The sequence below is a fragment of the Eptesicus fuscus genome, chromosome 13 (assembly GCF_027574615.1).
Source record: "Eptesicus fuscus isolate TK198812 chromosome 13, DD_ASM_mEF_20220401, whole genome shotgun sequence".
In the NCBI taxonomy this organism is placed as follows: domain Eukaryota; kingdom Metazoa; phylum Chordata; class Mammalia; order Chiroptera; family Vespertilionidae; genus Eptesicus; species Eptesicus fuscus.
In genome coordinates, this window is record NC_072485.1 from 8765507 (window position 1) to 8792215 (window position 26709).

Below are 26709 nucleotides of genomic sequence, written 5' to 3' on the forward strand. Positions count from 1 at the left end.
ATCATTTTTATAAGTTGGCCTCCAGGTCACCATATACTTCTGTTTCTTCTTATCTGTCTACTTCACTGGATTTTCTTCTACATCATCTATAATGTTGGATTTTTTAAAGCACAGTCCTCTGATTCTTTCTACCTGTACTCCATCCATAGTGACCTCACAACCTTGAATCCCATCTAACTTTGATTATCCTTAGATTTATAGCTCTCTCCTAATTCTGGTGCATACTCAGTATTTTAATAAACATGTCAAACTTAACATATTCCAAACTGAACTCCACCCCTTTACCAAGAGACTTGTACTGCCCACAATTATACCCAGAAAAGTAAATGACTTTCTGTGGCATGGGCCAGAAGTCTTGGAACCATTGTAAACTCTTCTGTGTATTCTGCATCCATTCTACCAGAAAAAAATCTTGCCTCTATGTTAAAAACATATTCAGAGATATCTCTCACACTTTCACTGCTACTTACTCCCTGGATTGGAGTCATTATTAATGCTGCTGCTGCCTAACTGGTCCTTGCTTCCACCCTTGTCCCCTTTCTGATTAGTTCTCAACTGAGCAGTCTAAATGTTCTGGTTAAGGCATAAGTCAGATTATATCACCTCTTTAGAAAATTTCCCCTGACTTCTCAGCACATTCATTTAACAAAAAATTTACAACAACTTACAAGTTAAGATTCAGTCCATTACCCCTCTTAATTTCCTCTCCTTCTTGCTCGCTCATTTACTGTGTCCTTGCTATTCGGTGAACCAGCCTGGCACACGCCCTCTTAAGAACTTTAGCCTTGCTGTTCCCTCTACCTGGAATGCACTTCCCCAGAAATCTGCCAGAAAGTTTTCTTACTTCCTCCAGGTCTTGGCTCACACATCACCTTCTCAGTGATGCCTCCTTTGATCATCCTATTTCAAATTGCAACCTGCCCTTTGGTACTTTTATCCTCTTTCCTTCACTTTTCTTCATAGCCTAAATGTCTATTATTCTATACATTTAACTTTATTTATTTTTCTCTGTATTCCTCTACTAAAATGGAAGCTTCATAAGGGCAGAGATTTTTGTTCATTCACTGTTCTATCCAAAAGTGTAGAACACTGGCTTGCACAAGAAGGTTTTTCAATAGATTTCTGTTGAATAAATGAATGATTCAGTCAATCTTTGGGTTATTCTCAAGCAAACTGACATAAATCTATTTCATGTTTCCCAGTAATCATGATTTAACCTCCCAAGATGTATCTATAGTACCCATGATATATTTCTGAGATTTTAGCTTCTATCTAAATCTATCCAATGAAAATTCTGGTTTATACCCTACTCTGCACTCTAACATTTGAAGATTTTTATTTTGTCTTAAGATTCAAAATTTTATCTTATTTAAATTACAATTCATTTTTTATTTATTTTTCTGAGGTGTCTTACTCTATTTTTGAAGTAGTTTGCATTCTTGAAAAAGAAAACTCTTTATTTTCCCAACTCATCCTAGTAACTCTCACAGTCCTCAGTACAATATTTTACACATAGTAGATACTCAATAAAATCATTCATAAAAAGATTTACAACAGAATTGAAAAAACGGTCTATATCTGGTCTAAAACCCCCATCATCCTTATTTTACATACTATATTCAGCTAGAAGATCTATAGATGTATTTTATTTATATATTAATTAATTAATTCATTCAGTGAATATTTATTAAGCTTTTATTATGTGTCACCCACTTCTCAAAGTGCTGGAAATTCACAGCAGAGAAGAAAACATGAGATCCTTGCCAACAGGAATCTCTATATTTAGTGAAGATGATAGATACTATAAACAGATAAGTATATTAATATTGGAATTGCATAGAAAAATACATCATGGCCCAAAACCTGAGATTTAAGATTAATATACAGCCAAACTTTAAAATGGATTATTATAATCATAAAATGAACTTGCCGTATATATCTGCAATTTTATCCAGTAAAATATAGGTATTACTATAACAGTAGTATCACAAAATTTTAGGCATTTCAAATTTTATATAGAAACAGTAATTTCTCAGCACTGTGAGCTAGTAAATTCTGCCTATGGTCAACTACCTTGAGCATTTAGAATAGTAAACAGTAGTCTATGGTCTATGATGATCTCAGTGTTATAGAAGCAATCTCATAAACCATGCTATTTGTACTGTTCGCAGAAGATAAATCTTGGTTCTAGAAATATGACAGTATAGCAACATAATTGGCTTTCAACATAACAAAATCTTCCCTGAATTTTTATCTGCATCTCAGCTCTTTCATCACTTGCATAGCAATTTCATCCTCCTCCTGGACTAGCATAATAAGTGGGTCTTTACAGCAGAAAACATGAAGAGAATACTTAAACTCTTATGACAAGTTTGATTTCTTAAAGAATCAGCAGGTTCTAGCAAGATTACTTTCCCTTCAAGTAAAGAGTGATTCTGTTAGTAATATCTGCTATGTTGTTGCCCTTATTTTAAAAATAGTGCTTCATGGCTTTCCTTGGTTCGTGCAGCCATATTTTTTTAATCCTTACCTTAGGATGTTTTATTGGTTTTAGAGAGAGGAAGGAAGAGAGAAACACCAATGTGAGAGAGAAACATGGATAGGTTGCATCCTGTACACATTCACTTCGTTGATAGCTATTTGCAACTGTTGATAGCTGTTTGTATACGGTACAATAGTTTAGGAAAATGTATTTCAGTAATATGTTTGCTAGAAAGAACCTTGAATATAGGATCCACAGCTTAAACAAATCTCAAAATTCTTTGTATTTTGTGTCCTAAAAATGGTTTGTAATCTATATCAATGATTTTGTCAAACTTTTAAAAAAACCTTCATGGATGCAAAATTTCAATTTAAAAAATTGTTCCTAAATAAGTATTCTTTTTAATGTCTTGTTTTGATATTTTATAAATGAGAAAATAAATATTTGATGTATCCAATTTTTTTTTCATTTTGTTTATATATCTGGATTGAAGGTTATTTATACTGGATATTTTTGTGGATGATATCCACAAAATATTTTTCCTCTTTGAGAAATTTTGAGATGGCAAGGATATTCCTTTTGAGATATTTCATTTTTATTTCATCCTCACAAGATAGGGAGTATGCCTAACTAAATAACCGACAATTAAATTTTGTTCTTAAAAGTAATTTTATCTAATGTTGACAACATAAATATGTCAAACAATTTAAAAAAAATCTGGATTTCAGCATAGCCAAATATTGTTTATTATATTTTGTGTTAGTTAAATTTTTATCACCATTTTTTTTACTAAAATCCTCCTAACATTATTCCTTACACTTATCTACTTACTGCATTCTCTTTTAAAAATATATTTTTATTGATTTCAGAGAGGAAGGGAAAGAGAAAGAGAGATAGAAGCATCAATGATGACAGAGAATCATTTATCAACTGCCTTTTTCATGTCCTTTACTAAGGATCAAGCCTGCAATCTGGGCATGTGCCCTTGACCTGGAATCAAACCTGGGACCTTTCAGACTGCAGGCCGAGGCTCTATCCACTGAGCCAAACCAGCAGGGCTTCATTCTCTCTCTTTTTTTTCCACAGCCTGAATCCAGATATTTACTTTTTTTTAATTTAATAAATCTTTATTGTTCAGATTATTACAATTGTTCCTCTTTTTTCCTCCCATAGCTCCCCTCCACCCGGTTTCCATCCCACCCTCTTCCCTTACCTTCGTCCCACTGTCCTCATACATAGGTGTACGATTTTTGTCCAGACTCTTCCCGCATCCCCCATACCCCTTTCCCCTGAGAATTTTCAGTCTATTCCCTTTCTATGCCCCTGATTCTATTATATTCACCAGTTTATTCTGTTCCTCAGATTTTTTATTCACTTGATTTTTAGATTCACTTGTTGATAGATATGTATTTGTTGTTCATAATTTTTATCTTTACCTTTTTCTTCTTCTTCCTCTTCTTAAAGAATACCTTTCAGCATTTCATATAACACTGGTTTGGTGTTGATGAACTCCTTTAGCTTTTTCTTATCTGTGAAGCTCTTTATCTGACCTTCAATTCTGAATGATAGCTTTGCTAGGTAGAGTAATCTCGGTTGTAGGTTCTTGCTATTCATCACTTTGAATATTTCTTGCCACTCCTATTTGGCCTGCATAGTTTCTGTTGAGAAATCAGCTGACAGTCATATAGGTGCTCCCTTGTAGGTAATTAACTGTTTTTCTCTTGCTGCTTTTAAGATTCTCTGTCTTTTGCTCTTGGCATTTTAATTATGATGTGTCTTGGTGTGGTCCTCTTTGGATTCCTTTTGTTTGGGGTTCTGTGCGCTTCCTGGACTTATAAGTCTATTTCTTTCACCAGGTGGGGGAAGTTTTCAGTCATTATTTCTTCAAATAGGTTTTCAGTATCTTGCTCTCTCTCTTCTTCTGGCACCCCCATAATTCTGATGTTGGTATGCTTGAAGTTGTCCCAGAGGCTTCTTACAACTATCTTCAACATTTTGGATTCTTTTTTCTTTTTGCTTTTCTGGTTGAGTGTTTTTGCTTCTTTGTATTTTAAATCTTTGACTTGATTCTTGCATTCCTCTAGTCTGTTCTTGGGTCTCTGTATAATATTTTTTATTTCAGTCAGTGTATGTTTAATTTCTAGTTGGTTCTTTTTTATATCCTCGAGGGTCTCACTAAATTTATCGGCCTTTTCTAGGAAATTCTTGAAAAACCTTATAACCATAGTTTTGAACTCTATATCCAGTCATTTGCTTTCCTCCATTTCTTTCATTTGTGATCTGTTTCTTTGTTTCTGCATTTTCGCTGCTTCCCTGAATTGGTAGAGTGGCTTTGTGTGCTAGGTATCCTATATGGCCCAGTGGGTCGGCCTCCCCAGTTACCTGAGGTGGATACTCTTGGTGCACCCCTTTGTGGACTGTGTGTACAGCCTTGTTGTAGTTCAGTCTTGATTGTTGTTGGTATCACTGGGAGGAATTGACCTCCAGGCCAACTGGCTCTGAGGATCAGCTGTGTCTATGCCGGGAGAACTTCTGTGCTGGAGACAGCCTTATGAGACAAGACTTGCAAAATTGCAAAAGCCTCTGTGCTCAGCTTGGATGGGGTGGAGTCTCAGGGTTGAGCAGACAGTCTTGGCTTCCTGTCAGCCCTGCCCTGTGAGGCCCCTGGGTCTCGGTGTCCCTCGGTAATCGCTGCAAGCACCTCTAAGAGTAAGCCACCCTCTAGTTTTGCCCGCTGCCAGACAGTCCAGTTTCTCCCCCAATGAATCTGGTTTTCGCCCAGAACTAGAGTTCAGCGCAGTGGGGAGCTTCCGTTTCCCACCCACTAGAGAAAGCCAGCGGCGCACTCAGCAGTCAGTCTTCTCTTTGTGCACTCACGCGCACGCCTCCAGACCTCTGCCTTTCATGGCTCCCCTCAGTCTCCACCTGACAGTCCAGATTCCCCCCATATAAGCCTGGATCCCCTCAGTTTCGACCTGACAGTCCAGATTCTCCCCACATAAGCCTGGATCCCTAGGGTTTTGCCTGGAACTGGGGTTCAGTGCAGTCGGAACTGGGGTTCAGTGCAGTCGGGAGCTTTTTCTCCTTCCCGCTAGAGAAAGCCAGCCAGGCACTCAGCTGCCCGTGCGCGTGTCTCCATACCTCAGCCTTTTGCAGCTCCTCTGATTCTCCATGTGCTTTCCTCTTTCCTTCTAGTTGTAGAATTTCCACTCAGCCAGCTTTCCTGTGGTTCTGGATGATGTTCGTTTTGTCTTTTAGTTGTAGTTTTGAAATTGTTGTGCGTGGCAGCAGTTTAGGTGTTTACCTATGCCGCCATCTTGGTTTCTCCTCTGCATTCTCTTTTAATATTTGTATTATTATTAATCTCTTTCTCTGTTGAATTCTAGAGTTCTTAATTTTTTTAACATAAAGTTAAGTTTTTATAATAATTATTTAAAAAATTTTACTCTTGCAATAATAAATATATAACTATAATTTAGACTAAAATAGTTTAATCTGTAAGCACATAAGGAGTTATTTTTACTCTAAGTGGTATATAAAACTGCCCATCTAAATATGATAGTAAAGAATCTAATGTTTTAAATAAATCTAAATGCCATGCCTTGTTGACATTAGTAACTTTATTGTACTTATTAGATAGGGTAGTAACATTTGTGCTTATACAAATATTTATATTATTCATTTATAAGATGTCAGAACATTTTTAAAGTAGGCATTTATTTATTGGGCTAACCAGAAAGTGGAGCAAATAATAGATGTTGGTCAAATATTGAAGCAAAATTGTGCTTTATTTCTAATAAATATCAGATGTTGCCTGATATTTATCATCATTATCATTATCATTAGTTTATCATTAAATTTTTCATTTAATCTATAATGAAAAGTGTAGATTAACGGAGCTGGAAAGTGAGTGGGTAGGAGGGGGTAGCACTTTAGTTTGAGTTGTCAGGTAATAAGGCCACTCTTAATGGGCAATATTGAAACAGAGACTTAAATAAAATAGTAAAGCAAACCATGAACATATCTAGGTGGAAATAAATCTAGACAGAGAGACTGGCAAATGCAAACTTTTGAGAAAAGAATGTGCTTTCCTTGCTTAAGGAATCAAAAGGAAGCCAGGGTGGCTAGAACATATACATAAAGAGCAGTGCTACTGGAAACGAGGATATCTGGATCGCCAGGGACCATGACATAGGTTCCTGAAGGCTTTAGTAAGAGACTTTAAATTTAGTCTGGGTGAATGGGGAATCAGTGGATGGTTGCGATTAGAGGATTAAACACTTATTCTGTTGGTGCGTGGAGAATACATTAATCCAAGAGAGGTTATGATGGTGTTATGGATTAGTGTGATGGATATGAAGGTAAATTTTGGTAAATTATGGTAAATTTCGCCCTGGCTGGGTGACTTACTTGGTTGGAACTTTGCGCCATACATCAAACAGTGGTGGGTTCAATTTCCAGTCAGGGTACATACCTCGTTTGCAGGTTCAATCCTCAGTCGGAGTATATACAGGAGGCAACTGGTTGATGTTTCTCTATCACATTGATGTTTCTCTCTCCCCTTCCTCTCTCTCTAAAAATCAATAAACTATATCATCAGGTGAAGATTTTTAAAAATTGGGGGGATAAAAGAAAGAAATGGTAAGTTTTTATATTAGGCCTGTGGGACATCGGAGAGAGATGTGAAGAATGATTTCCAAGTTTTGGCCTGAGCAATTGGTTGATTTTTTTTTTTTTTTACACTGAGTTGAAGGTGATAGAGCAGGTTTCTTAGGGAAGAAGAAGATGCTTTTACAAATGAAGAGTTCTGATTTGGAGCTTAGGTACATTTTTGACATTATGGGGAAAATGTCAGAGAAGCTGGTGAAGGAAGGGTATAGAAGTTGGAGTAAGAGATTTAAAATTGGGATCACTAGCGTATAAAGGTGGTCTTTAAAACCACGACACTGACCAAACAGTGGGCCCTGGTGCACTCCAATATGAGAAATGCAGGTAACGATGCGGAGTCAATAATAAAGACCATGTAGTACCAGCTAGGAAGACAGAGAAAAGACTTGGAAACTGAGGTGATCCAGAAGTGAAAGGAGAGTGTTCGAAGAGTCAAAGTCATCAACTGTGTCAAACACCGTAAGTGAGATTAGACAGTTTTTTAAGTTTTGTTATGGGTGGCACAGATAGATCTAAGATAGTAGCAGATGCGGAAAAGGACCAAGAGAGTGTTTTTTATTTAGTTTTGGTTATTATGATTTTTAATATGGGGGATATTTCACCGTATTTGTATCCAATAAAGATGGAAAAATTAACAATACAAGAAAAAAATGAAATAATTTTAGGAGGGGAATTCTTAGAAAGAAAAAAAAAAGATCCTTAGCCCTAGCTGGTTTGTCACAGTGGTTAGAGCATAGGCCTGCTGACCAAAGGGTCCCTGGTTCAATTCCTGTCAAGGGCACATACCTCAGTTGCAGGCTCCACACCACCCAGGCCCTGGTTAGGGCACGTGCAGTAGGCAACCAATTGATGTGTTTCCCATACATTGATATTTCTCTCTGTCTTGTCTTTCCCTCTCTCACTCTCTGTAAAAATCAATGGAAAAATATCCTCGGGTGAGGATAAAAAAACAAAAAAAAAGGTCCTGTACACAAATGAAAGGATTGGCCTTAAATAGGAAATTGGACTAATCATAAATTATGAATTATAATTAATCATTAGGAAGAGACGTGCAAATAGAGTGGACTGCATAGATCCTTGGTTTGCCACACTAAAAATTAAGTACTCTGTAAAAGGCCATTACTAGTAACTGTGTTTCTCATGGTAGTTCAGGGTCTTCATGAACCCTGTTTGGGTTTAACCCATGCAACTTAACTCATTTCTGTCTTTGGAAAAGGTAATCTAGTTTTTTCCCAGTTTTCTCTACAAGGTGATGAAAGAAAATCACAAGATTCTATTGAAAAATAACACTTCCTTGAGTCAAACATTGAGTCTAGAAACCCAAATTTATGGTCTTGATTTTTATTTTCAAATTAAAAATATCTTGCTTAGCTAGACTTTCCAGTATTGTAATAGGTGTATATATTAAGGGTAGAAGAAGAGTAAAGATTTCCCTCTTTAAAGGTAAGATAAATGTATATTTTGTTTCTCATCAGTTAAGACCATGTCTATCAAGGTAATAAAATAAATGAGCTAGCAAAAACTATTTCATTCCAGAACAGTTCTAGAAGTTGAAGTTTTCCTCAGCTCCTTTGTACAGATTGAGGTTTTGTTACTAGAAAGGGGAGCTGGCCCTGAGAGGGTCCGCCTAAGACCATCTGGTATTGTGTCGGTTCTTGACTTTGTGCAGGAAAGATTTCACAACACAAGTCCAGGTGATATTTAAAGAATGTTTATTAAAGCTGTAGATGGTAAAACAAGGAAGGGCCTAGGATACGAGAAGCAACAGGAGAGGGACGAGGTGGGGACATGGGCCTAGGCTGGGCTGCTTTGCTCAGTAAGGAGTCAGAGAAAAGCGGAGCTTTGGGACAGGTTCAGGGGCTTAGCCCAGGATGATCTGCTGCTGACCATTGCTCCCTGGTTACAAGCCTCGTGGGGTCCCTTAGAGTTTAGGAGAGGCACGTCCATGGGGGAAGAAGAGGGGGAAGGGGAAGGTGCTGGGCTTGCTCCTGGTTGGAAAAGAGGAGCTAGGATTTTCCTTTTGAACTTGGGTAAAGGCTGGGCACCTATGGGAGGTCTAGGGGAGGATCTGAATGGAATACTCACTAGTTTTAAGCTGATGTGCCAGAATGAGATTTATTCCCTTACCTTCATCTGTCCGTGGGTGTGGTTGGCACAAATGGCACTAATTGGATTTCTGTTATCTATCTCCCTGAGTTGGGTGATTTAAGCTATTTACCCTCTGGTTGGGGATGAGAAGTGCAAACCATTTGTTTTTTAAGTGTCCTTGGTTTAGGGAAGATAGGATTTACTAGATGTCTGCAAACTGTGTCTCGGTTTCTCTATTCCGCTTGTCCTGGCTTACTAGCCTGTCTCAGTTTTGGTTTTTGGTTTGTTTTTTAGTCAACTACACAGTGTGAGGGACCATTAACAGAAACCAATTAGAGAGTAGTTCTTATTTTTAAAATTAGACCAGTGGACTTTATAGAGTTAAAATAAGTAAGCCTTCTAGGTACCCATCATGCTCTTACCAAATTCATATTAGACGTTAATTTGTCCCTGAATTTGTATTCATTACTAAACCACATGGTCAGGCTTTGTTCTTCTTAAAAGGTTTATCATAGCTACTCTTTTAAAGCAATGAGAAATGTGTAACATGCTTTCAATTTCATAAGTACCTATGTTTACTATTTATGCTTTGTTTGCCTTCATTATCTCATTAATTTGAGTGAGGTTTTTTTGGTTTGTTCCTAACCTATTTTGTTAAAAACTTGGGTTCGTTTTTTTCTCACTATTTTGACATTTTTGATAAATATTTTTGCCAATCCAGATAATCCTATCTAATAAAGAGGGAATATGCTAATTGACCATCAAGCTCTCACAAATGGTGGCACCCACAGCCACAAGATGGCAGCGCCCAGTCCCCTCAGCCCTGCCTCATCTAGCCTCAGTCCCTCAGTCCCCTCACTCCCACCTCATCCAGCCTCAGTCCCCCAGTCTCCTCAGCCCAGCTTCATCCAGCCTCAGTTCCCCCGTCCCCTCAGCCCCACCTCACCCAATCCCCGCAGCATCCAGCCTCATCCAGCTTCAGTCCTCCAGTCCCCTCATCCCCACCTCATCCAGCCAGAGTCCCCCAGTCTCCTCAGCCCCACAGGGGAAGGCAGTTGGGGGCGATTGGTCCAGCAGGGGAGGGCAGTTGGGGGTGATTGGGCCAGCAGGTGAGGGCAGTTGGAGGCGATCGGGCCGGCAGGGGAAGGCAGTTGGGGATGATCATGCTGGCAGGGGAGCAGTTAGGTGTCAATCAGGCTGGCAGGGGAGTGGTTAGGGGTGATCAGGCTAGCAGGCAGAGGGGTTAGGGGCAATCAGGCAGGCAGGCAGGCAGGCAGGCAGGCAAGCAGGCAGGCAGGCAGGCAGGCAAGCGGTTAGGAGCCAGCAGTCCCGGATTGTGAGAGGGTGCAGGCTGGGCTGAGGGGACATCCTCACAGGGATCAGGCTTAAATCAGCAGTCGGACATCCCCCCAGGGGTCCCTCAATGGAGAGGTGCAGGCCAGGCTGAGGGAATCCCCCCCGCCCCATGCACGAATTTTGTGCACTGGGCCTCTAGTATACATATAACTTCCCCGGTTAATTCCTCCCTCTCCCCCATCTCGGTCTCATCCCCACCTTCCATCTGAAATTCATCAGTCTTTTCCATGGTTCTATGTCTCTGGATCTATTTTGTTCATCAGTTTATTTGGTTCATTAGATTCCACATATGAGTGAGATCATGTAATACTTATCTTTCTCTGACGGTTTATTTCACTTAGCATAGTACTCTCCAGGTCCATCCATGTTGTTGCAAATAGTAAGAGTTCCTTCTTTTTTTACAGCTACATAGTAGTCCATTGTGTAAATGTAACAGCTTTTTTATCCACTCATCTGCTGGTGGGCAGTTGGGCTGTTACCAAATCCTAGCTATTGTAAATTGAGCTGCTATGAACATAGGGATGCATATATACAAATTGGAAGACAACAACCTTTTTTGATAAAAACTCTCAGCAAAGTGGGAATAGAGGGATCATACCTCAACATAATAGAGGTCATATGTGACAAACCTATAACTAACCTCATATTCAATGGAAAAAAAACTTAAGAACAGGATCTAGACAAGGATGTCCGCCTTCACCATTCTTGTTCAACATAGTACTGGAAGTCCTAGCTACAGCGATAAGAGAAGAAAGAAAAAAATAATTCAAATTGAAAAGGAGGAAGTAAAATTATCATTATTTGCAGATGACAGGATACTACACATAGAAAACCGTAAAGACTCCATCAGGAGACTACTAGACTTAATAAATGAATTATGCAAAGTAGCAGGATACAAAATCAACATTCAGAAATTGATGGCATTTTTATGCACCAATAATGAACTCTCAGAAAGAGAAACTGAAAAAACAATTCCATTTACCATTGCAAAAAAAAAATATATATATATACCTAGGAATAAACTTAACCAAGGAGATAAAATAAGACATTGGAAAAAGAAATAGAGGGAGATTTAGACAAGGATTGGCAGAATTACCATCATTAAAATGTCCATACGACCCAAAGCAATCTAAAGATTCAACACAATCCCTATTAAAATACCAAACACATACTTCACAGAACTAGAACAAATACTCCAAAAATCTACATGAAACCAAAAAAGACCCCAAATAGCAGAGCAATATTGAGAAAGAAAAACAAAGTTGGAGGGATCACAATACCAAATATCAAACTATACTGCAATGTCACTGTAATGAAAACAGCTTAGTACTAGCACAAGAACACATATATGAACCAGTGGAACAGAACAGAGACCCCAGAAGTTAACCCAAGCCGTTACGCTCAATCAATATTTGACAAAGGGGGCAATTAATACAATGGAGTAAAGACAATGTCTTCAATAAATGGTGTGGGGAAAACTAGACAGACATGCAAAAAGATAAAACTAGACCACCAACTTACACCATACACAAGAATAAACTCAAAATGGGTAAAAGACTTAAATATAAGCCATGAAAACATAAAATTTCTGGAAGACAACATAGGCAGTAAAATCTCAGACATCTTATGTAGCAGAATATTCACAGATTACATCTCCTAGGGCAAGAGAGACAAAGGAGAAAATAAACAAATGGGACTACATCAAAATAAAACGCTCTGCACAGCAATAGAAACCACCATCAAAATGAAAAGGAAACCCACTATATTGGGGAACATACTTGGCAGTGATACATCTAAAAAGGAGTTAATATCCAAAATATATAAAGTACTCATACAATTCAACAAAAGGAAGACAAACAATTCAATTATAAAATGGGCAAAGGACCGGAATAGACACTTCTCCAAAGAGGACATACAAATGCCCAAGAGACATATGAAAAAGTTCTGAAAGTCACTAATCATCAGAGAAATGCAAATTAAAAGCACAGCAAGATATCACTTCACACCTGTCACAATTGCTGTCATCAATAAATCAATAAAGAACGAGTGCTGGTGAGGATGTGGAGAAACTGGGAACCCTAGTACACTGCTGGTGGGAATGCAGACTGGTTCAACTACTATGGAAAACATTATGGAGTTTCCTCAAAAAATTAAAAATGAAACTTCCATTTGACCCACTGATTCCACTTCTAGGAATATATTCTAAAAATTCCAAAATGCCAATCAGAAAGAATATATACATCCCTATGTTTATAGCTGAATTATTTGCAATAGCTAAGATCTGGAAATAGCCTGGATGCCCATCAGTGGATGAATTGATTAAAAAAAAAAAAAAAAAACAGGTACATTTACACAATGGAATACTATACAGCTGAAAAAGGAAGGATCTCTTACCCTTTGAGACAGTATGGATGGGTCTGGAGACATTTTTAGCTAATTTAATTGGTATTTATAGAACACTAGAGTCCCGATTCATGAAATTCGTGCCTGAGTAGGCCTTCCTTCCCCAGACTGCTGGCACCGGCTTCCCTTTGGCACCCAGGACCCAGGTTGGCTTCCCTCCAGCCGCCTGCAGGCACCCAGGACCCAGGCTAGCTTCCCTCTGAACCTGGCTTTGTCTGGAAGGATGTCTGGTCTAATTAGCATATTACCCTTTTATTATTATAAACTAGAGGCTCAGTGCACAAAATTCGTGCATGGGGCGGTCTCTCAGCCTGGCCTGCACCCTCTCTAATCCAGGACTCCTCAGGGGATGTCCGACTTCTCTAACCGCTCACCTGCCTGCCTGCCTAATCACCCCTAACTGCCTCTTCCTATCAGCCTGATCACCCCTAACTGCTCCCCTGCCAGCCTGATCTCCCCCTAAGTGCTCCCCTGCTGGCCTGATCACCCCCTAACTGCTCCCCTGCCAGCCTGATCGACCCTAACTGCCTCTGTCTGCCAGCCTGATTGCCCCTAACTGCTCCCCTGCAGGCCTGATCGCCCCCTAACTGCTATCCCCTGCCAGCCTGATTGGCCCTAACTGCCCTCCCCTGCAGGCCTGATCACCCCTAACCACCTTTGCCTTAGCCCCCGCCACTGTGGCTTTGTCCAGAAGGACATCTGGAAGATGTCTGGTCTAATTAGCATATTACCCTTTTATTAGTATAGATTATAACCAATAACAGCAGAATACACATTCTTTTTAAGTACATAGAAATTTACCACAGTAGATCTACACAAAGATCAAACTAGTATGGAATAATCTAAATATATGTAAATCACAGAAAATATGCTCTCTGATTTAAAAAAATAAGTTAGAAATAAATAACAAACAATTTATAGAAAAATCTTCAAATATTTGGAAATTAAATACCTGCTTTTAAGTAACTCTTGGGTCAAAGAATATGTCATAATGAAAATTTGATATTAAGTTAGCTAAATAAAAGTTAAACCACAAAACAAGTCAAAATTGAGTGATGCTATGAGGAATTAAAGTCAGTGTAAATGGATAGCCAACCATTAATGGATAGAATCTTAACTACAATGTATTCAAGATATGTTTTAAAACAGTTCTCTAAAATTGGTAGGCAAGGTCACCTTATTAATGGAGTACATGAGGCAAGAAATTATTTTTTAAGGACCATATAATCAAAATGATTAGAGCTCCAAGAAACTGCTTCAACTCCATCTTGTTCTCTTGAACTCCAGACAGATTTTTCATTCATCTCATAAGCCTACTCAAAGATGACTTAAGATTGAAACTCAAAAGACTAAACTTTGGGGGAAAAAATCACTTTTTCTCCTATGTTTAGATAATATAATTAGTAAAACTAATTAATGCACAAGATGTAAATAATAATAATATAAACCAGGTTTGAATTTAGGAAAAAATGAAATTTGAGGAATGGCAAATCTATAGTAGTATACTCACTATTTCTTGAAGTTGGTACAACAAACTTTAGTAGGAAATATTTTATTTGTTTAATGATTCTGAGGTTTCAATTCCAGTATAATTCCTGATAATTTACCTTGCTCATGAACTAAAATTTATTGCCATCTATTCATGCAGTAAATTGAAAAGCTTGTTATACCCTGAGTTATTAACATGTTAATAACATTTAATATTGTTTTTTTTTAACTGCAGTTAAAATAGTGACTAGCTGTATTATTTTTATTTTGGATAAATTAGATTTTAATTCTTGATGAATTTATTCTCAGATTCTTAAGCCCCTAAATTTATACTAAATAAATTCTTAAAAACGTTGCAGGAATATAAAAGACATTGAGAACAATAATTACCTAAATTACTTGTTATTTGCCTTAAATACTTTTTCTCCCAAGGAACACAGAGCATTAAAACAAAATAAGACAAAATCAGTTTATGAATGCATTTTATTTTTATACTAAACTAGAGGCCCGCTGCACAAAATCCATGCACAGGTAGGGTCCCTAGGCCTGGCCCGAGATCAGGGCCAATCAGGGCGTTTCTTCCCCCGGCTGCCAGCTGCTGGCTGGGGCCTGCCTTTGTTCTGTGCCACCCCCTGGTGGTCAGCGCACGTCATAGCGAGCGGTCAAACTCCCGAGGGGACAATTTGTATATTAGCTTTTTATTATATAGGATAATTGCTATTATAAGTGAGTAAAGACAGTAATTAATAGACTATAGGCCAGACCCAGCTGAAATGATAGATTTTGATATGCTTTCTTCAATATTTTACGATTCAAATAATGTTTTTACATAATTAGATTCATACTATGTATGCATTTCTACATGCTGGTAAATATATTGAGTCATGAGCATTTTTCAGTGTCATTAAATATTATTCAAATACGAGTTTTTATTGTTATACAATTTTTATTGTATTTATATACCATAATTTAACTAGCTAACATTTGTTATTAGCTAATTTCTCTTTTCTATAATATATTATTCTATAACTAAAGGCCCAGTGCATGATATTTGTGCATGGGTGGGGTCCCTAGGCCTGGCCGGTGATCAGAGGCCATCTCACCCAGTCCCAATCAGGGCCAGGCCGGCTAGGGCCAGCCAGGGTTTGCCGGCTGCCAACCAGGGCCTGGGGGCCTGCCGGATGGGGCCTGCCAGCTGCCAGACGGGGCCAGAGGGATGGGGAGAAGGACCTTGTGAGGTTTGCCAGCCAGGGAGAGGGACTGGGAGAGGTTGGCTGACCATGGGAGGTTGGCAGTGGGAATGCACTGACCACCAGGGGTCAGCTTCTGCATTGAACGTCTGCCCCCTGGTGGTCAGTGCACATCGTAGCGACTGGTCTACTGGTTGTTTGGTCATAATGGTTGCTTAGGCTTTTATATATATAGATGTCTCTTATTTAATTTTGTAATATTATTAACAATTTTAAATGAGCAAATCATGTGTGATAATCTCTTGATTATTCCCTTAATTTACATTTCAAGAAAAAGAATTACTGAGTAAAATGGCTTGAATATTTTTAAAGCTTTGGCACATTTCATCAAATTGCTTTATAGAAATACTAGAGGCCTGGTGCACGAAATTCATCCCCAGGCCTGGCAGCGATCAGGGCCGATCGAGGCTTTCCCTCCCTGGTTGCCAGTTGGGGCCTCCTTTCTCCAGCTCCCGGCTGCTGGCCGGGGCCTTCCTTGGTTCCACACCACCTCCTGGTGGTCAGTGCATGTCATAAAGAGCGATCGGTCTCCTGGTCGAACTCCCATGGGGACAATTTCCATTCTAGGCTTTTATATATTATACTAGAATTTCGTGCACGGGGGCGGTGTGTCCCTCAGCCTAGCCTGCACCCTCTCTAATCTGGGACCCCTCGAGGGATGTCCGGTGCCCGTTTAGGCCCCAGGATCAGGCCTAAATGGGCAGCCGGACATCCCTCTCACAATCCAGGACTGCTGGCTCCCAACTGCTCGCCTGCATGCCTTCCTGATTGCCCTGAAGGGTGTCCCAGATCAGGTTGGGGGTTCCCTTGGGGCATTGGGTGGCCTGGGCGAGGGGCCTGTGGTGGTTTGCAGGCCGACCACGCCCCCTGGCTTCCCAAGCGGAGGCCCTGGTATCTGGGGTTTATTTATCTTCTACAATTGAAACTTTGTAGCCTAGAGCAGAGCCAAGCCTTCTGCTTGCTCTGTGGCAGCAGCCATTTCTGTTGAGATTTATGTATCTTCTATAATTGAAACTTTGTAGCCTTAAGCGGAGGCCTGGGCCAGCCAGGGTGTGCAGAAAGCTTGGCTTCCTCCATTGCCAGGGGAAACCCTAGCCTCCTGCTCTTTCCAGCTCCGTGGCTGTTGCCATTTCTGTTTGGATTTATGTATCTTCTATCATTGAAACTTTGTAGCCTTGAGTGGAGGCCTAGGCTGGTGAGGGCAGATGGAAAGCTTGGCTTCCTCCATTCCCAGGGAAACCTAAGCCTCCCTCCTGCTCTTTGTGGCCGTAGCCATCTTGGTTGGGTTTATTTGCATATTTGCTCCTGATTGGCTTGTGGGCGTGGCTTGTGGGCGTGGCTTGTTGGTGTAGCGGAGTGATGGTTAATTTGCATATTACTCTTTTATTAGATAGGATAGATAGTATACATTCCTACTAAAATTTCATCTTGCACACTTACTAACATTTGAGCATTATCATGCCTCATTTTGCTTTTCTTTAAAAATATATTTTACTTTTTAAATTTGCATAACTATTAAGGATGATACTATCTTACATGTTTCAATAAGCATATAAACAATCTATCACTGTGTTAATATTTTCAATTCATTCTCTTATTTGTGGAAAATAATTATAGTAATTCAAACTTTAATGAAGCAAAAATCTGATTATCAGCCACACTCTAATTTTTAATTAATTTGAACACCCATTCCTGGCAAAAACTCTTTTGGAGTTTTTGAATTCAAAATTAATTTTGAAGACTTTAATGAAATAATAGTGTAAATTGAAATATTTATAGAGTAAATATTTTTTAAAACAACTGTTTTAAAATAACAGGAATAAATATTACATACAATCAGAATAGTTCATGCAAGCATATTTGTTGACTATGTTTAGGTAATTAAAATAGAAGACAGATAATACAATGAAATTATTTGATAGGGAATAACAGTATTTGCTATGCATAATTTTAAATTACTTAATTGAAAATAGATACTTAGGGCCCTAGCTGGTTTGGCTCAGTGAATAGAGTGTCAGCCTGTAGACCAAAGGGTCTTGGGTTCAGTTCCGGTCTGGGGCACGTACCTTGGTTGCAGGCTCCTCCCCGGCCAGGGCCCTGGTTAGGGTGCATGCAGGAGGCAATCCATCAATGTGTTTCTCTCACTCACATCGATGTTTCTCTCTCTTTCCCTCTCTTCCACTCTCTCTAAAAGATCAATGGAAAAATATCCTTGGGTGAGGATTAAAACAAACAAACAAACAAAATAGATACTTATGAAATGTTATTATCATAAAGGATAACATCCACAAAGAATTAATTATACTTTGTTAAACAGATCTATTTCTAAAGTCTGTTATATGTTCTTAAAATCATATTTTTAACTGATTGGAAGGACATAGGACCATTTTTGCTACAATGTAGGAGACCTAGTCAAATGCATTAAGATAAAAGACAAATACCCTAGCTTTGGTGATTTTAATTTCTCCCATTCTAGACTTGGCTGACAGATGTAAATGCTTGGGTGGATAACAGGGTGTTACAATACATGAAACACAGACTTTCTACATTGTGATAAATTAACACAATTCCGCGCCTCCCTCTTCCCCCAAGACTCTTTATAAAGCATGAATAATGAGTTACTTAGTAAATGAGAATTCTGCATGTTTTTAGGGTATCATCTCTGGAACAACAGACTGATTCAGCAATCATCAGTAAGCTACCTATCTCTTAGGGCACATTAAGAGATGTTACAGAAAATATTACAGAAAAGCAAATCACATAATGCTGCCTGAGTTTATTACCTGGCTCCAGCACTTACTAACTATATGACCTTGGGCCTGACTTTAAGCTCACCATAGCTCTATTTCCTCATTGTGAAATGGTATATTAATACTAATTTTCAGGGTTGTAGCAAGCATAAAATTGTTTAGCACATGAAAAGCATATAATAAGTGTTGCACAAAATTCCCTGTTGTTTTTCTTATTTGTTCCAAATGGCAATTTTTATTATACTAATGAAACATACTTTATGTATATGTCTCCAAACAGAGTGTAATTTGATTTACAAAATGGCAGATAAGTAGAAAATACTACTTAAAAACACCATTTAACAAAAAACTACTTCCTGGACATTACCCTCCACTTTAATACTTGATCTAGTTAAAGTGGCAAATTGACTGTCAAACCTAGATCTGGAATCCTAGCTCAGTTTGCATTGCCAGGACTTGGGGACGCTAGGGACTTGAGTTAGACCCAGTTGTGCACATTTGAGAGGTGAGTAATCATAGGACTCCTGCCAATCAAACTGCAGCACTGTATCTTAGATTGATTTTCACTATTTGGCTTTATTTTGAGTAGATTTGTACCAAGAAAAAGTTGTGTAAGGAAGCTTTTTTGTGATGAATGGATATTATGTTCAAACTTAACAGCTCATAATGTGCAGTGGAATTCTTTCTCTCCCTGTCCTCCCATCATTTCAGATCATTTGGAAACTGCATTAGTTTCAAAATGAAAATGGCTTCTGCATAATAATTTGTTAATAGATTTCTTTATCTTTCAGATTTACAAAGTTTTAAAATGTATGCCTATGTATTTTTTTCTTCTTTAGAGCTGGGTAGAGAGAGCTGAAAAACAGGCTCTTCTCTCTGATACACTTGACCTATCAGAACTCTTCCACCCAGACACATTTCTCAATGCTCTTCGCCAAGAAACTGCAAGGTAAGTAAAATGAAATAGTTGTTTGTCCACGAGGGTAAATATACTTTCCTTTATTCACTTTTGATCGCATTCCCTTGTGAAGAAATAAATTAATTGTTAAATCCAGATAGTTGTGTTATTTCCTAATACTTAACTTTAGTAATACAGTTTACCACTGGTTTAAAAGGCATTACTTTTAATTGTTTGTTTATTAGAATTGAAAAAGGTAAAATTTAACTTTAAAATTTTTGATCATTTATCTAGACCTTTTGTGTACAATATGGTAGGCAGAAGTCAAATGGAGCTAATTAAATTAAAATGAATCAAAATTAAATATTATTTTAAATGTAACTTCTCAGTCATATTACCCATATTTGAAGTGCTCAAATAGCCACATGTAGCTAGTGGCTACCATTTTGAACTGCTTGAAAATGATTTTATCTTTCCAGAAAATTCTTTTGGACAGTGCTAACTAGGCTTCTTGATAGGGAACAGTATTTGATGATTAAGATCAAGTAATTTTTTTTATAACAAATTTGGATTATCATCTCATATGTAGTCTGTAATTTTTAACAAGATAGAATGAGGGGGAAAAAGAGACACTTCCAAAAATATATTGGATAAAATTTAGTTGTTCTTTAGTGATTCAGGGGGATCTTAATTTATAATGCCTCAGGATTATTATAAACATTTCAGTTCAGCTAATAACATTTATTCAACACCCATCATATGCCTGAATTTGAGGATGATGGTCAAAATGGAGGATATAAAATAAAATAACAAAGGCCCTATCCTCAAGGAATTTGTACAACCTGTTAACTTTAAGAACTTAGTGTGAAGTCTGACTTAAGATATTTTATTATTTGCACATTATAAATATCTTAATTTTAAATAAATATTCATATTCTACTTCCTGAATATTATTTCTTTCTGAATTGATGCTTTACTTTTATAGGGCAATGGGCTGTTCTGTGGATAGTCTTAAATTTGTAGCTTCATGGAAGGGTCGACTGCAAGAGGCTAAGCTTCAGATTAAGGTATTAAGCTAATTTTAAATGTTTTTCTAAGTTTAAAAATGTATATTTTGGCCAGCTGTGATGAAAAGATTTTGTAACTCCAATCTCAAAGTCACCTGTCTTTATAGTGTAAGACCCACAGAGATAGTTTAGATTGTATTACCTATGTGAAAAATCAGCGTAAGTTAAGATTTAGCATGAAACAACTTGTACACAATGTAATCTTTTCTAATGCAAAAATAAGAATTTTAGCCCTAACAGGTTTGGCTCAGCGGATAGAGTGTAGGCCTTCGGACTAAAAGGCCCCAGGTTCGATTCCGGTCAAGGGCATGTACCTTGGTTGTGAGCACATCCCCAGTAGGGGATGTGCAGGTGGCAGCTGATCGATGTTTCTCTCTCATCGATGTTTCTAACTCTCTATCCCTCTCCCTTCCACTCTGTAAAAAAAAATCAATAAAATATATTTGAAAAAACAAAAATAAGAATCTTAGGGATACAATATATTTGAAAATAAAGCTTTTGGTAAAAAATGATACAAATCTTGAAGTTATGTTAGATTATCTTTTCTAAAATTCAATTAATATTTGCTATATAATAAAGAATATATAAATGTAATATATAAAAATAGACCAGGAGATCCAAGATGCAGTGGAGTAGGTGGAAGTTACATTCACCTACTCCCAGGACCAAACTGGAATTACAACTAAAATGTAAAACAGTCACCTGAATAACCAACTGAAGACTGCTGAACTTAAGTCTTATAACCAGATGTTGTGTGGGCACATCTTCCTTGCTCTGCTGCTCAGGGCTGGTGAGCCTGGTATGGTGCTGAGACCCCACACTCCTCCGAGGGGGTAAGGGGAGGGCTTTGCAGCTGAGATAGCCCTCCATAATCTCAGTCACCACACCACCCATGAGAATGGGACCAACTTTTTTACGCCTCTGCCCTTCCTACCAGTCTTGATAAAGGAAATAAGCAGGTTACAAAATGGTATGATAACATATGTTACCCTTTGCATACAGTTTGGAAATATGAAAAACAATACTATTTATTGTTTATGGGTACATGTATATTAAAGAATCATGAAAAACTAAATTCAGGGTAATGACTGGGTCAGGTGAGAGCAGAAGAGGAACAGGAAGGATAAGGTATGTCTGAGGACTTCAGCTATATTCATTATGGTTTATTTGCTTGGGAATATGGAATAAACATGGCTGCATATTAAAGTCTAGTAAAAATGAGCAGTAAATATATAGTTAAAATATTTTTGTGGTTTTATGTGTGTTTGACATATTTTTTTTAATTTTTAAAAGGAGGGTTCTGGCAAATAAAGCCATATAATAACTTACCAAAATAAAACTGAGTTTATCATGAAATTCACTGTTAAATCCAAGTTAAATTCAACTTAAAATCAGAAGTATGCAGGAAATGCAACATCATATATGAAATAAGTTAATAGCTTAATTATGTTTTTAGTCAACAAAGTTACTACTATTACTGTTGCTAACCCCTTTAGAGGTGAGAAGAGTTGAATAAGATCTTATATGTATGAATAGCCCTTTCAAAGTAGATTAGGTTATGGTAATTAGTTATTTGGAATATACTTATGCAATTGTGGTTGACCTAATCCCCACTATCCCTTTAAAATGTTTTGAAACTGTAAAGAAAACCAAACTTTATTTTAAATCTTCAAGTTTTTAAATCAGAGGTTCAAGTATGACTAACATTATTTGAGTATAGATTTTTTGTATTGTTTAATGATTTTATTCAGTTTCTGTTTTGTTAAATTGAAAGCTAAGCAAAACACAAATAATTAGAGGAAATTATATTATGACAAGAGAAGCACATTTAGATGCCTTTCACTTAATTATTTGCATTTGACCCAAATAGTACATTTGTGCAGATGTTTTAAAATTCTTGCGGCACACTGGTTGAAAATTGCTGATCTAACAATTTTGGAAAATACTTTACAAATTGAATATTGTAGGCAAAAGTTCCTTTGAGCGGAATCTTTCAGATAATATCCACTCAAACCTTTATTTTGCCTCACCTTAGTAGATACACTATATAAAATAATTATACATGTCTAGAAATTAGGAGATGGGTTAGATTAATGAACAATAATAGCTAATACTTTTGAGCATTTATTATATATCAGGCAATTTTAAATTTTCCAGGTATTTTAAATTCTTATTTCCCACTCTCATTGTTTTCTTCTGTGTGGAGAGATATTTACTAATGTGGATGCTCTTAGACTCCTCTACTTTCTCCTCCCCTCCGCCCTTTCTGGGAAGAAGTCACTTTATCTGATTATGAGTCTAAGCCAGGAACCCAGGGCTGAATACCACACCTTCCTTATGCTTTTCTTTGGGTGTTCACATTCTGCTCTGGGTGTTCACATCCTTCAGGGTCGCTTCTGCACTTAGTCCAGCTGGCTCCTTAGCTTTGTCTTGTTGCAGCTAGAAGTTAAGCTGGCCAGATTCTTGAGTTTGGTATTAGAAAGTCCATTTGCCTGGAGACTTGTTATATCCACTAAAGTATTTTTTTCAGCATTAAAAGTAATATCTGGGGTTTATCTCTTTTATTTCTCCTCTTAATACAGAATTCCAGTTGCAACAAGGATATAGTTCTTGATACCACTCCAATTCCAGATATATTACCATTTTAGTATATGTTTTCATTGTATTTTTAGCAATAAGAATGTCTTTAAATCTGCAAATTACTTAAATTTTCAAATGGGTTAGTGATAGAGGATATAGAGAGAAAAGAGCAGATTTGGAAAATGTTTGTTAGATGTGGCAGGAAGTAGTAGTTGGTGGCATGTGTGAAGTTTAGGAGAAGGAGCCAAGAATGTTTCCCAGGTGACTGATTAAGCAAATGCATGGACAGTGGTGCCAATTATTGAAATAGTCTCCAGAAAATATTCCTCACCCTCCCACCTCCTGGTTAGAAAAGGAGTTTCTATCTTAGTATATACATAGGACATAGTCAAGTTGTGGCACTACCAACCATAGGGACTACTTTTATGAATTGCTTTTCTGAACTAATTAAGCTTAAAACTTAATAAAATTTCTAGAAGAGGCCTTAGAACTATCTTACCTGGGGAGTTTCTTGCACTGAAATTACTAGGCACTCACTAAATTTACATTTTTTCAAGAGCAAAATGACTTCATTTTATTGATTTTTTTTTTTACAGAGAGGAAGGGAGCAGGATAGAGAGTTAGAAACATTGATGAGAGAGAAACATCGATCAGCTGCCTCCTGCACACCCCCTACTAGGGATGTGCCCGCAACCAAGGTACATGCCCTTGACTGGAATCGAACCTGGGACCCTTCAGTCCGCAGGCTGACGCTGTATCCACTGAGCCAAACCGGTTAGGGTGACTTGAGCAACTCTTGAAGTGGCCTGTATAGCATCACATTAATGGTATAGTAGGAAGAATATTGAATTTAAGGATTAACCAATTATATTCATATCCCAGCTCTTTCACTAAGGAACAACTGTTTATCTTTTCCATGGCACAGCAACCCAGCTATAAAATTTGCTATTCAAAACTGTTTGTCAAGGCAGACTCTCCTAGTACCTCCTTGTTCCTAAACCATTCCCAAACTGTAATATAGCGGAAAATGATTTTAACTCTACTAACTTGAAATGTTAACTGTGACTCTAAATTTTATACTTTCATTTAGTATGTTAAAACTTAGGTACTATGTAATATTTGTAAGATTGTTTATATTTCCTATCAAGTTTATGAGAATATAGATGTGTTTCTGAATAAAAAATACTGACTTTACATTTGTTGCTTTTAGATAAACTCATGGTAGATTAATACGGCAGAAACTGAAAGAATGAACACAAAAAATATGAAATGGAATCACCAAAATTATTATATTTTTGTTTTCATAACTTACTAAATTTATATTAAGATTAATTTGAAGAAAGAGATTAACTTTTTCTCCTTTTTAATTCTTTCAGCTCTGCATGACATATCAAGAATTATTTGCATCAAATTATCTGAATTTTTTTCTGTTCTTTATAAAATTATATCAAAATTCCAATCAGGGGACACATGTTCTTGTTCTATAATTATGCTTTTCTTTTCCCTCCTGGAGAAAGAATAAATTTTTTGGCTTTTATCATTATATTTTTGCATTAATATAACTAATGGAACTTGTATTTTTTCCTAAAACTTTTACCAAAACTGAGAATTCAGTCTAAAGTAAGTTCACAGTAAGCACTGGTCCAGGTCTCCACCTTCTTTATTCTCACATAAATACTACAATATTTGTTATTATATTATTTGGAATGTATAGTTACAATGTAAAGTGTTCCCTTTCTTTAAGATATAATTCATTAACTCCTGACATTTCAGACTTTTTTTTGGTCAGATTGGCAAACTATTTTTTGTATGTGCCTCAGAATTTTATTTTATTTATTTTTATGTTTTTATTATTTCTTTTTATTTTTACTTTACTTGGTATTCTTTTAAAATATATATATATTTATTGATTTTTTTACAGAGAGGAAGGGAGAGGGAAAGAGAGTTAGAAACATTGATGAGAGAGAAACATCAATCAGCTGCCTCCTTCACACCCCCTACTGGGGATGTGCCCTGCAACCAAGGTACATGCTCTTGACCAGAATCGAACCTGGGACCCCTTGAGTCCACAGGCCAATGCTCTATCCACTGAGCCAAACCAGTTAGGGCATTGGTATTCTTTTTTTAAGTTCTTTATTGTTATTAAAAATATTACATATGTCTCCTTTTTCCCCCATTGACATTTCCTAGCCCGCCACCACCTCCCTGCACAGGCCTTCACCTGCCCTATTGTCTGTGTCCATTGGATATGCTTACATGCATGCATACAAAGCACTTGGTGATCTCTTACCCTCCCTTCCCACACTCTCCTTTCCCTCAGGTTTGATGGTCTGTCCGATGCTTCTATGTCTCTGGATCTGTTTTTGTTCATCATTTTATGTTGTTCATTATATTCCACAAATGAGTAAGATCATGTGATACTTATCTTTCTCTGACTGGCTTATTTCACTTAGCATAATGCTCTCCAGGTCCATCCATGCTGTTGCAAATGATAAAAGAGTTCTTTCTTTTTTTGCAGCATAGTATTCCATTGTGTAGATGTACCACTGTTTTTTAATCCACTCATCAGCGGATGGGCACTTAGGGTGTTTCCAAATCTTAGCTATTGTAATTGTGCTGCTATGAACATAGGGGTGCATACATTCTTTGTGATTGGTATTTCTGATTTCTTGGGATATATTCCAAGAAGTGGGATTACTGGGTCAAATGGGAGTTTCATTTTTAATTTTTTGAGGAAACTCCATAATATTTTCTACAGTGGCTGCACCAGTCTGCATTCCCACCAGCATAAGGGTTCCCTTTTCTCCACATCCTTGCAAGCACTTATCCTTTGTTGATGATAGCCATTCTGATTGGTATGAAGTGGTACCTCATTGTCTCTCGGATGATTAGTGACCTTGAGCATTTTTTCATATGCCTCATGGCTTTCTGTATGTCCACATTAGAAAAGGGTCTATTTAGGTCCTTTGCCCATTTTTTTATTGGATTGTTTGTCTTCCTTTTGTTAAGTTGTATTAGTTTCCGATAAATATTGGAGATTAGGCCCTTATTGGAGATAACATTGGCAAATATGTTCGCCCATGCAGTGGGTTCTCTTGTTGTTTTGTTGATGGTTTCTTTCGCTGTGCAAAAGCTTTTTATTTTGAAGTACTTCCATTTGTTTATTTTCTCCTTAGTTTCCACTGTCCTGGGTGATGTAGTCATAAAAATACTGCTATGAGAGATGTCATATTTTGCTGTCTATGGATTCTTCTAAGATTTTTATGGTTTGCCATCTTATGTTTGAGTCTTTTATCAGTTTTGAGTTAATTTTTGTGTATGTTATAAGTTGGTGGTCTAGTTTCATTTTTTTTTTTTTTGCATGTATCTGTCTAATTTTCCCAGCACCATTTATTGAAGAGACTGTCTTGACTACATTGTATGCTCTTGCCTCCTTTGTCAAATATTTATTGAGCATAATGGTTTGGGTCAATTTCTGGGGTCTCTGTTAAGCTCAATTGGTCTATATAACTGTTCTTGTGCCAGTACCAGGTAGCTTTGAGAAGAGTGGCTTTGTAATATAGCTTGATATCTGGTATTGTGATCCCTCCAACTTCGTTCTTTCTCAGGATTGCTGCAGTTATTACAGGTCTTTTTTTAATTCCATATAAATTTTGAAGAGTTTGGTCTAGGTCTTTGA

General features: G+C 37.5%; 1 protein-coding gene across 2 annotated transcripts in view; it reads left to right on the top strand.

The window, feature by feature from the left end:
* The window catches only part of DYNC2H1 (dynein cytoplasmic 2 heavy chain 1), a 328866-nt gene that overhangs the window by 287665 nt on the left and 14492 nt on the right, over positions 1 to 26709 (top strand). For both annotated transcript variants that reach the window (XM_028158576.2, XM_008150183.3), the window contains 2 exons: positions 19325 to 19434; positions 20369 to 20450. In XM_028158576.2, the coding sequence (XP_028014377.2) occupies positions 19325 to 19434; positions 20369 to 20450 (192 nt within the window). The remainder of the gene's footprint in view (positions 1 to 19324; positions 19435 to 20368; positions 20451 to 26709) is intronic.